An 11,131-nucleotide genomic window follows, 5' to 3' on the forward strand; every position below is an offset into this window, starting at 1 on the left:
CGAGTAGTCTGTCTCTAGTGTAACCGCGATGGCAGATATGTGATAACGTTGCCTGATAAGCTTGACCACTCGTTTTACTACCTCGTATCGGGCACCGAACGTGTTTCCCGATGCGTATGTACATATGTGTAAAATGGCGCTCAACTCATAGTTTTCGCCACTGAAATATAGTGAGCATGTTAAAAAGGCACGGAGAAAATCAGTCGTAACCGGAATAATCCAACGTTTCTACTGGCGTTCTACCGTAATAGACACGGTTAGTTGTCGAGAAATTGATTGTGACTATAGATTGGCAAAAACCATAGAAAATGCGTAATGCCTTGCGCGTGCATGCGATCGTAACTTATCGAAATTTACGAAAAAATATATGAATAGCCTCTATGCGCAGTTACAGCACTGCACAGATTAACGTAGAATTTTTACAAAATAACAAATTTCCAGCTCGCAAGAACCCAAATAGCTTATTATGGATTAGATCCGCTACAATGAGAAGTAAGCTATAAATGTAACTAGCGCTCCTATCCCAGGCTGTCGATTTATTGATATGTCTATCGAAATAATAAAGCAACGTTGTTTTCAGTTCGGTAATCAGTTTCTTGTTATCATAGTCATCTTCGGACCAACTTCACTCGTTTCAATAGAAGAACAATCGCTGTTGGTGTAGGTCAGCAGAAGTCTTCGTTTATCATAGCCTGCCCTTTTTGAAGCTGACGTCGCGCAAACGCTCACCTCATAAGGCGAATTCACAACGCCTGTACTATTTGCATAGGATCGTATGAATATTCGATGTAAATCATTAGTGATTCACCATATGGATACATTAAACGGGTTTAAGGCGATGCTTCCTAGACTCGAAAGGCAAACGTAAATGGCGCTCGCTAGAGACAGACTGTAACTTATTTCAGTCATTTGAGATGTTGCGTCGTCCACGGCCATTGTTTAGCCTTTGGTAGCATTTAGCTACAATATCTAAGTTAAACAATGTTTTTGCACGACCTTTGAGCTAAATTCATATCCGTTTAATAAATAGTAATTATAGTTTGATACAGTAAAATAAGCTTTTTTAGCCAATTTGAATAAATAATCTTATTTTGCGAAATTTCTGAGAAAATGGCAACATGTGCAATGTTTCTGTAGATAAATGTATATACTAAAAGTTACATTATTGGAACTAAACACGTGCGCGCCGGCAAACAAATCTCATTCTGAAATCTGAGCGTTGGCCAGTGCTTGCCGATATGCGCAACCCCCATACGTACATAGTAAAGTTCTAGTTGTATGTGGAGCGAGGTGTACGAGGGATACAAGTAAAAAGCGAACTTCCGCGAATCAGAAAACGTAAGTAAATCGAGCCGTAGCCGTTATAGGAATTATTTATTTATCTTTTCTAGTTCTTCGGCACATTTGTTACATTCGTTCATAGTCACGTTTGTTGCGTAGCGAGTAATAATCTATACCTATAGCAACGTTACTTCTTCATATTCTATGTATCTTCGAACAACTTCTTTACAAGGTATAAACCTATCTGAAAATGATCAGAATCGAAGTCACCACGACCTACGAACTTAGAAGTGCTGATTAAATTTAAAAACCATTTGCTTTTTTTCGTTCTATTTTATGACAGTGCATGTTTGATTTTGCCCACTGCGCCTAACTAAAACAGAAGTGTACGGACTATTAGAATTATAATGATATATATCATCACCGTCATACTTGACATCGTCCTCACAATATAAAAAAACTGTTTAATTAATCATGATAATTACGTCATTCCAATAATCGCAGTATTTACATAAAAAATGTACAACTGTTTTTAAAGTAATGTGTTTTACGCCGACCTATATAGCGTAGTGTGGTTTTTGATACAAGAGGGCACTGCCGAAACTGCTAGTAAATGTTGTCGACCAGCATCGTTTCTAGGATTAAGGTATAATTACCGTAATGTAGCATAACGTAAATGAACATTTGTTGATTTGTTTGTAGCTTCCGTTGCCCTCTGCGTGTGGTAAAAACACCATAATATATGGCAATAGTTCGCGGAACGTAAATATAAATATTAGTAGCCAAAGCTGGTGTGTACAACGAGAGGCAAAGTTATTGTTTGCTGACATTTTTATAGGTAATAAATAGTACCGAAGGAAAATTCGAACGGGGGTGAAACAAAGCATCCGGGATGTGGGTACCTTCAAACGCGTGCATCTGGACCGAACGTAATTTGCACCTACGTTAAAATATCACAAGGGCATTTTGTTTGTTTGTTGTTTTCCCTTTTCGAATGATTCATGAACGAATATGCAATGCAAAATCAATTCTGCTATATTCGAAACTCAGCGCTTATACCTATTTTAAAAATAGCGAATGAAGTCATTAAAACTCGTTGTCATATAGGAATTGAGTGTCATTTGAATTAGTCATGGTAAGTTTATCTATCTAAATGAGACAGTAGTAATCACTATCATAAAGCGTCCTATTTAGAGCGTTAAGTAGCGCTCATGACATAATTTGCCCGGTCAAAGGTCCGCAAAAGGCTATACGACATTAACTTCTCATTCGAGCTTCGCCTAGGAAGAACCAACAATGTAGCCTGCAGATAGGACGCCTGCAAACGAAGTCGATCTGTAGTACCTTTGAATTTTGAGCTTCATTTTTAGTTCCTTGAATGTCAGGTCACCGAGGTATCGAGTAAGTGTAACCATGTAAGTTCATCACTCTTAGCTTTTAAGTGCAAGCTCCTTCGTATTAAACACATTCTATTCACCGTCACCCGGTCGTATTGCAAGGCCAACAGCTGATTGTGCTGTATTTCTGTGATCGTTCTCTACTGTCCGGCTAATTGTAACATCTCTGACATCTATTTGTTCTTGCATTGATACAAACTACTACCATTTTCATATATTTCGTTCGCATTGCAACTTGTTAGATATTTACACAATATGGCTGACTTCTTCCTTTCGATAACAACTGTCGAAAATACCTTGTAGCTGTGCAATCCAAAACGCAGTTTAAAACACGGCGCTAAAATGGAATTGTGAAAAATTATATGACTGACAGCAGCCGAGCTTGCTTTTGTCTGTGTTTCTAAGCTGTCTCACTCGAATTTCTACAGACGACCACTGTCGGTTTGTATAAAAATACAATTGCGTCACACTTCATGAAGCTATCATAATCAATGGCTAAATTAGCCAAATAAAATATTATCCGAGTGGCTGACTAACTTTAATACTTTTTTCATTTAATTTATTCTAATTTAAATGAGTCGTTCCTCCGGTGGAGGTTTAATCACATGAGCCATCTCGACCCGTGAGCCATAGATCTCTTGGCGTGACGGTGAGTACGTTCCTCGCGTTGCCCGTTTTCTTTTCGCCACCCGGAGAAATAGACCTAAAACACAAAGGGCGGTATTTAGTCAGGTTTTATTCATTGGCTAGACAAACAATACTATATAACAAACGTATTACCAATGGCAGCGGAAAAAAGAGGCGCGCTCCACAAATAAAAAAAAGGTTTTGACACGCAGCGGTAGAACCTGTAAAAAAATGTCAGCTTGTGTATTATTTGGCAATATTGGACGTTTTGCGCGTGCTGGACACGTTTAGTACTGAAGACGGCGTATCGTTGCTTAAGCGTCGTATATTACATAATAATCGACATGATAACGCTTGCGGGGTGTGCTTGTATATGTGCCCCGCGTGTGACTATGGACAACGTACCAACGGCAACGATAAAGCAGAGCAGAAGGACGCAGGCAGCCGAAAGGCCAACGATCAGTCGTACGTCAGATGAAGACAGTGCTGTCCGCTGCTAAATTAGGAAATGGCAAATATAACAGTCAATTTTCTATCATCGTTATTATGATTCCCGAAGGTGTAAAGAGGGGTCTGCATATCTACTGTTTCAAATGCGCATTAGAAATTATTAAGCTTAGCCCTGTATGAGTAGAAAACTTTCCCGTTCGTTTTATACTTACATCTTCGCATCTTTGTCCGGTAAAGCCTTCGGGGCAACTGCATACGAATTTGAGATCATTATCCTCAAAAGGTACACACGTACCTCCATTTTCGCAAGGATTTTGGTCGAAGCATGTATTGTTGTAGGCACCTGGCGGTTAGATACGTGAAACAAAGAATAGAAACAAATGGCAGTGACATATCTTCTCCAGTCCACCCTACTAATACGAGAAGTAGAACTCTTTAAATTGATTCGAACGAAACGCACACTTGTCTTTTCATTACATTAATGAAAAACTGCTCATAGTTGGGTGCTATATTGATTATTGTCGTTTTTCTATACGTGTGCAAAAACAGTCAAATATTTGAGAAGGCAGAAAAAGCCTACTGAAATGTATTACATACATGTCTGTCCAAAGAAGTCTGGCGGACAGCGACACTCAAATGAACCCCTCAGATTTTTGCAGGTGCCACCGTTGAGACATTTCTTTAAAAGGCATTCATCAATATCCTGCTCGCAGCGTTCTCCCTTGAAGCCAGCTGGAAAACCCAAATTACAATTAAATGTATTAGATGCAAGTACAGGTACGGCGGAAGTCATGGCTATGTAACATTATAATAAACTTAATCGATCCGTTCCGGTGTCCAAATTAGATCAAGATCACAGTGAAGCTTTAAATAACAGAAATAGAAAACTGCGTTTTGATGAAAACGGGTCCTTGATGGATTGCCTAGTAAACATAGTTCCTATACACACTTCCTCATAAAAACAACTTACTTCCGCTACAGTTACAGGTGCGTCCCCCCAAGTGTTTTGTGCAGGTGGCGCTATTTTCACAGCCATCAACCAGACAGTAATCGATCTCGAAATCGCAAATATGACCTGTGATAAGAATTAACAGCAGTAATAATATTGCAATTACACATAAGCAAATACTACCTCTTCAATGTGGCCAATGGATGTGTTTTTACAATTGAAAGCCTACTGGATTTGTTTAGACCGTTTATACTTTCTTGAAATGTATGGATTCCTCACAGATGCTCTGTCCATTTTGATATATGGCGTTTGGCCTTGTAACTGAGATCCAGTGTTCGAATGAGGACCTACCTCCATAGCCTTTTTGGCAGACGCATTTAAATGTTGCTTCATGGTTCAACGATTGACAATGTCCACCATTTAAGCACGGTTGTGCTTTGCAGAAGTTCTTGGGAATTTCACAATCACGTCCCTCGAAGCCCGGCGAACACGCGCATTCGTACTACAGTAAATCACATCGTATAATTTCATTGTTAATACAATCGAGTTACTGTTGTGTGCAGTATATTCTGTTGGCAGTGCTAAAATACCTCAGTAGAATCTATCTTGTCGGTCGGACCTTTCGGGTCGATTTTCCCGTACATGATTTTCATTTGAAGACACTAGCGGGTTTTCTGTCTCAGATAAGATTCGGGTCAGCAGTAACCTTTTGTCAAGGAACGGAAATAGGATCAGCAACATTTAATGAATAAATGTTTTTAGCTAGACTCACAGCAATGGCCGTATCTTCGACAGGTGTTCGATTAGCGCACGTTCCACCATTGAGACAGGGCACAGAATTGTAACAATCAATAATGCGCCGTTCCTGCAACAAAGAAAAATTGCTATTCTTAACTGATTGTAGCTTTAGAGACCAGTGTTGATTTTTTTTTTATCTGCTATTGTTGAACTTGATATACGGTTTATATGAACGTAAGCTTTTACCACTATATAATACGGATCGTTAACATCCTTTTAAAGACTCTTTATTTAAGTATCTTACGAGATTGTACATTTCCTTTTTAAATCTTAAGCTTTTCGAAAGTTGACTTGTGACGCAACTCAATCGCGACTGTGTGTTGCCACTGGGAACACGTTTCACGTCTATTTTGACGTGTAATGACACAGGATAGCATTTACTACTAGTGATGTTACTGCTACAAATAATAAGCAAGTGGCAAAAACTCAATGAAAGAAGCAATAACTGGTTCTGTTAGGAAGCGAGGCGAACAGATGCATATTTGCTACCTGGCAAAGAGGTCCATCCCAGTCATGACTACAGAGACAAGAGAAGTTTCCTGGAGCAGTATCCTCACAAGTGGCTCCATTGCGGCAGGGACTTGAACGGCAATAGAAAATACGTTCTTCGCAACGCGCGCCTTCGAAACCTTCCGGACAAACACACTGGTAGGACCCAACTGTGTCCCGACACGATCCTCCATTCTATAACAGCTCATGGAATTAGAAGAGATTTGAGTTAGTCGCATTTGAATGGCATCTGGTATACAGCGGCATTGGCATCATCGTATTTTATATCATTTTTGCTACTTTAGCTCCGATTGCTAAGACACAATGGGTGTGTAATACGCGGAATCTTACGAGGCATGGTTCAGACAAGTGCGTGCATTCATCGACATTTTCCTGACAATTGGTGCCCTGCCAACCAGCTTTGCATTCACAACGAAACGAAAGAGTAGGTTCTCGACATTTGCCTCCATTATCGCAGTCCCCCTCCCAGCAGAGTACCAAGCCAATTGTGGGACGAGCTGAACCGACCTACGAACCACAAGTCATCGAAACACACACAAACGTTGCCCTTTTTTTTTAGTAAAACTTCAACAAATTACGAACGAAGTTCAATGTTTTATAGTCATCGATCCGCTCGCTGTGTAGACGATGTTTAGTTGTTTTATTTCTCGAGTGGACTATCTTCAACAAAAAAAAAGCACGACTGAGCTACCTGCTCATATATCACTGCTAGTACCCACCATGATGAACTTGTTCTTTGCCGTACTGTTTGACAGTTGTGAATCCTCGAAGAAGGGTAGAAGAATTCCACCTATCCGGACTTCGCCGAGGGCTCCCTTCAAGCGTTCGCCAAGACGAATCTCTTCGAGTGTCGACCCGAAACTCAACGGCAAAGTGAGTTGTATTTCCGTTTTCATGTTGTCAACATCCATTTCCAGCTAAAAATGCATACGGTATTTGTTGAATTGTATCGTGTTATCTGCGATTGACTATTTTAAACTATTATTATTACTACTACTAAATACTATTTAATTAGTATAGCAGAGACCTTGTTGGGAGCACGAGACGTCAGTTTGAAGTGGTGCCACTGGCCATCCGTAACGGGCTGTTCTCCGACATCCACCTGCAAGGTGTTTCAAAGCGTTACATTTAGCACAATTACTTTTACTAAGATAGGTAGGTTTTCGCCTACCTTTTAAAGCTTATATTATTATCAAAGAATGCATTATATCGGATCGAAGCGTTTTCAAATACGACGACATTTTTAAAAGGATTGCGAAGTGAGTTACCGTTTGTCCGTTAGCGTTAAGACGCACACGTCCCTCGGGAGAGACTCCGACGCGCAGGAGTTGACCAGGGGATGAAATTTGTAGTAGATCAGCTGCTGATTCAAGAATTACCTGACACGTACAAACGGTATAGGTCATGCAGGCGCCAAGCGAGTTGTTAACCAGGAACGATTTGTTCACTTGGTTGAAACTGATTTGTATTAGGACTATTAAGTAGTAATTATCTTGAAAATTCCTCTTTCTTATACAACCTTATTCACACTACACAGTGATTATTATATAGACGACTAACGCTTGCTCTATTTCGGCCTAATAAATTTATCGAAGAAATGAAATGCATGTTTTCGTTGGAAGGTGCATATCGTCATAACAATTTTAGCGTACTTCGGTCCTGCATCGATCTTTACGTATGGCAAAAGCAAAGAAGGCCTCTGCGTACGCGGCTAATCGTGCACACTAAATGAATAGATAGTAAGACGCGCACCTTCAACTCTAGGGAAGTAGCGTTAGCAATGGCATTTGCGTCGAGTGAAGCTCGGTACTCGAGTGTTGTTCGTCCTTCGAAAGAAGCATTCGCCACGCATTCAAAGCCATCCACAAGGTCCTGACATTTCGAAGAACCGGGACACAAGTATTTTCTGAAACAATTACCATACAACAGTTTTCTTTAATTGGATTTATTGAAATCAATAGTTACACATTTAGTACTTGATTCGCATAAATTTTGGCTATAACACTCCACAAAAAAAATCAATAGGAATAAGAAACTATAGTCATGCGTACTAATGGCGACCCACTCAGCGGAAAGATAGTACTTGAATGCCGAATGAAAGCGGTCGCTTGTTTGACCTAGTTATGCGCTATGCACATATACAACTCTGATAAGGACAGAAACACCTCTGTTTCTGCAAAACTCTAGTAAACATACCGGCAGGGCTTGAGCTCTTCGCATAAGGGACCGCGGAAATCTTCAGTGCATCGACATTCAAAAGCGTTGAATATGTCGACACAAGATCCTCCGTTCTGACATGGATTCGAATCGCAAACAGGATCACCCTAGAAAATCGATAAAACGCTCCTTAAGCGGTTGCTTAATAGGAAGCTGTGAGTTTCAACTGCTTGGCCAAGTCCTGGCGCACACCTAATTCACAACAGAGACAATTGTTTATGGTATTTGTAACAGGTAAAACAATTTCCAGAAAGAAAAGATTAACTAAAAACTGACCATTTGACCTTCAATGACGTTATGTCTTTCGAGTGCCTTTCCAAACCAAAGTCCTCCAGCATCTTGAAGCTTAAATGGTACATGGCGATCTCCAACTCGCACATCCTGCAGAACTCCTTTTAGACGGGGGGTGTTTCCAGTAAGGTCTGTTACACCCTCAATCTGTCTTTTGTATCTTGTTAGAGCTAACGTATTTTCAACGATCAACGGACCTGCCGTTGAAGTAGGTGGGGACGCCGTAGAAGTCGAAGTTATAGCAGGTGCTCCTGTTGATGACTGTACAGGTTGCTGATCAAGTGGAGTGAAGTGCGTGGTTAAAGGAGCTGAAGTCGAAGAGTCTAAGCTAGTGGATATGTTTACACTTCGTGCAGCATCTTGTGCTCTCATTTGTGCCGAAGCAACGAGTTTCTGTGTCTCACTTTTATGCGTGTTCATCCAACCGAGGTGAAGCTCCGTTGCCTTTAACGATCCACCGTTTAACGGAAGCGAACGCATGGCCTAAGCAAAAACAACACGTAAGAAGGGTTATCATAGTCGCAGAGCAAAATAAAACGGTTTTCCGAAGGAACACGTTATATTCGAATTATATATAATTCGTATCTAGTAATTATTATAGAATCACATATAAACAGAACGCTCAATGTATTGACAACGAAATTAGGGAATGCCATTATAACTAGAAAACAAGTTTTAAGGAATAATGAGTAAATACTGTTTTTACCTAATCATTGAAAAGCCCTAGGAAACCCACACATATGAAACTTCACAAGTAAACACACACCTTATCAACTGTGACTAACAGCGCACTTTGATTTCTCTGAACGTTTATGAAGTGCTGCTGGCCGTCATTAAGCTTTACGCTATCCACCTGCATTTGATACACCGTAGAGTCAACTTTCAGGATGACTTTAAGATGAGAATGCTCTAAAACAGCAGCGAGATAGCTTTCCTGAAGCTGTTGTGTAGGTTCTGTACCTAGGTAAAATAGGAGACCCAGTGAACTGCGGGTCATTACAAACAGGGATACATCCGTCGATCTTGAAATGCTCTCTGCCTCTTCCGGTTCAATCAAGATCTGAAATAAATTCAAGAGGAAGAAGGAATACGAATTTAGAAAAAGATACTAAACCTTCCCAGGATTTTCTAAATTTTCATAATGCAGGTCCTATCCCTAGATGCGAATCGGTAGCACAATAAATCGCTACCCTTCCACTCTATATATATGTCAGTAATTGATTCGACAATACTCGCAGAGATATGTGTCAGCACTGAGGTTCTGTACGAAACAAGTAGCAGGTATGAGTAGTAACCTGTTGCCATACTGCTTTTATACAATGGTCAAGAAAATGTATCGTGTGGTACCAAATCGACCTTCTTCAGCAAAGTAAACTCAAAACAAACTTCTACGCGATGTGGATAAACCTATCACTCACTTTTACCCAAGAAACATTTCTCATAAATCCGAAGGTGGCGGCTGGATAGGATTTCTCGCATAGTTCACCGTAGAACGGTCTCCGACAAAGACAAGACCAACTGAACCATTCATCGTGGCACTAAAACATACGCATACGACACGAATTTATGGTTAAATGAATGGTCACCAAAAGCACCAGGTTGGTTGAAAACAAAAATAATCTTCAGATTTTTTTTTTGTAAATGAAAGGGCGTTTGCGTACCTCGCCTCTATTTTGACAGAGCGTGTGTGTGCATTGAGGCGTGCGGACGCAGATATCCGACGTTCCATGTAGATGTTCGATTTGCCTTGATGGGATCATCAGTTCGTCGTTGACACGTACTTGTTGCATGCAACCAATGTATCCATCGACGTATTTAGCTGTCGAAACATCGGCCGAACCAAGTACAGCTGACTTCACGTCGCCCCCAAGCAATATGCCCTCCACTTCTCCGTGGAAGTCACCTACGAAAAAACGTAGTTTCTATTTTATCCGCTACTCGATAGCCTACTCTGTGTTAGTCTTACATAGTAAGCCCATGCACTAACAATCGGTTCATGTTCTATCAGGAATGGCAATGGAAGCTAGCACTACCTTGAAAACCTAATCGGGGTTTGAATCAAAGCATTTACTTACCAACGAAAGCTTCGATACGTCCGTGAGCGGAAATAGCTAGGGTAAAATTTTTCCATTCTGCGTCATTCAGGTTACTTCCTAAACGAAGTACATCTCGGTACCTCTGCGTCACTACCAGCTGGCCTAGATGAATGCCTACAAAGGTGTCCTTTTCTAGAATAAGGTAACACGTAATCGAATGATGAATTGATAGTGTGTCGTGCGGATACCTTCGGCACTCCGAATATTTCCAGAACATTGTATCTTGGATAACTAATTACATGCTTTAGTTAAGGCGTATTACATAGTTAAGGCGTAAGTTTTTAAGAACGGTGGGTTCTATCATGTTGTAACAAAAAAATCAAAGTTTACTCACCGGTAAGCACATTTAGGCCAACGACCCGCACGTGTCGAAGAGATGTACGAAAGAATAGCGACATTGAGAAGTCTTCCCTTCGGTTACTGAACTGCAGTTCCCAGGCAGAGTTGAGCTTTTGAAACGACACTGTCGTGCCTGTTTCACAATGTCTGTATTAAGCCATATAATCAGAAATATT

General features: G+C 40.5%; 1 protein-coding gene across 11 annotated transcripts in view; it reads right to left on the reverse strand.

Annotated features, from left to right (window-relative positions):
* Nucleotides 1-1,343: 1,343 nt before the first annotated feature.
* Nucleotides 1,344-11,131, reverse strand: part of crb (cell polarity complex component crumbs) — an 83,499-nt gene continuing 73,711 nt past the window's right edge. For 10 of the 11 annotated variants that reach the window (XM_086991190.1, XM_022809451.2, XM_022809456.2 and 7 more), the window contains 20 exons: nucleotides 10,951-11,102; nucleotides 10,596-10,748; nucleotides 10,182-10,423; nucleotides 9,939-10,058; nucleotides 9,287-9,580; nucleotides 8,506-9,003; nucleotides 8,209-8,336; nucleotides 7,765-7,918; nucleotides 7,281-7,391; nucleotides 7,040-7,114; nucleotides 6,732-6,929; nucleotides 6,343-6,519; nucleotides 5,992-6,186; nucleotides 5,477-5,569; nucleotides 5,056-5,206; nucleotides 4,726-4,830; nucleotides 4,353-4,487; nucleotides 3,968-4,098; nucleotides 3,711-3,801; nucleotides 1,344-3,381 (listed from right to left, as the gene is read on the reverse strand). In XM_086991190.1, coding sequence (XP_086847316.1) covers nucleotides 3,248-3,381; nucleotides 3,711-3,801; nucleotides 3,968-4,098; nucleotides 4,353-4,487; nucleotides 4,726-4,830; nucleotides 5,056-5,206; nucleotides 5,477-5,569; nucleotides 5,992-6,186; nucleotides 6,343-6,519; nucleotides 6,732-6,929; nucleotides 7,040-7,114; nucleotides 7,281-7,391; nucleotides 7,765-7,918; nucleotides 8,209-8,336; nucleotides 8,506-9,003; nucleotides 9,287-9,580; nucleotides 9,939-10,058; nucleotides 10,182-10,423; nucleotides 10,596-10,748; nucleotides 10,951-11,102 — 3,337 coding nt within the window. In that variant the 3' untranslated portion in view covers nucleotides 1,344-3,247. The remainder of the gene's footprint in view (nucleotides 3,382-3,710; nucleotides 3,802-3,967; nucleotides 4,099-4,352; nucleotides 4,488-4,725; nucleotides 4,831-5,055; nucleotides 5,207-5,476; nucleotides 5,570-5,991; nucleotides 6,187-6,342; nucleotides 6,520-6,731; nucleotides 6,930-7,039; nucleotides 7,115-7,280; nucleotides 7,392-7,764; nucleotides 7,919-8,208; nucleotides 8,337-8,505; nucleotides 9,004-9,286; nucleotides 9,581-9,938; nucleotides 10,059-10,181; nucleotides 10,424-10,595; nucleotides 10,749-10,950; nucleotides 11,103-11,131) is intronic. The other variant, XM_086991189.1, reaches the window with a different exon arrangement.

The sequence above is a fragment of the Varroa destructor genome, unplaced genomic scaffold (assembly GCF_002443255.2).
Source record: "Varroa destructor unplaced genomic scaffold, Vdes_3.0 BEIS01000005.1, whole genome shotgun sequence".
Lineage (NCBI taxonomy): Eukaryota > Metazoa > Arthropoda > Arachnida > Mesostigmata > Varroidae > Varroa > Varroa destructor.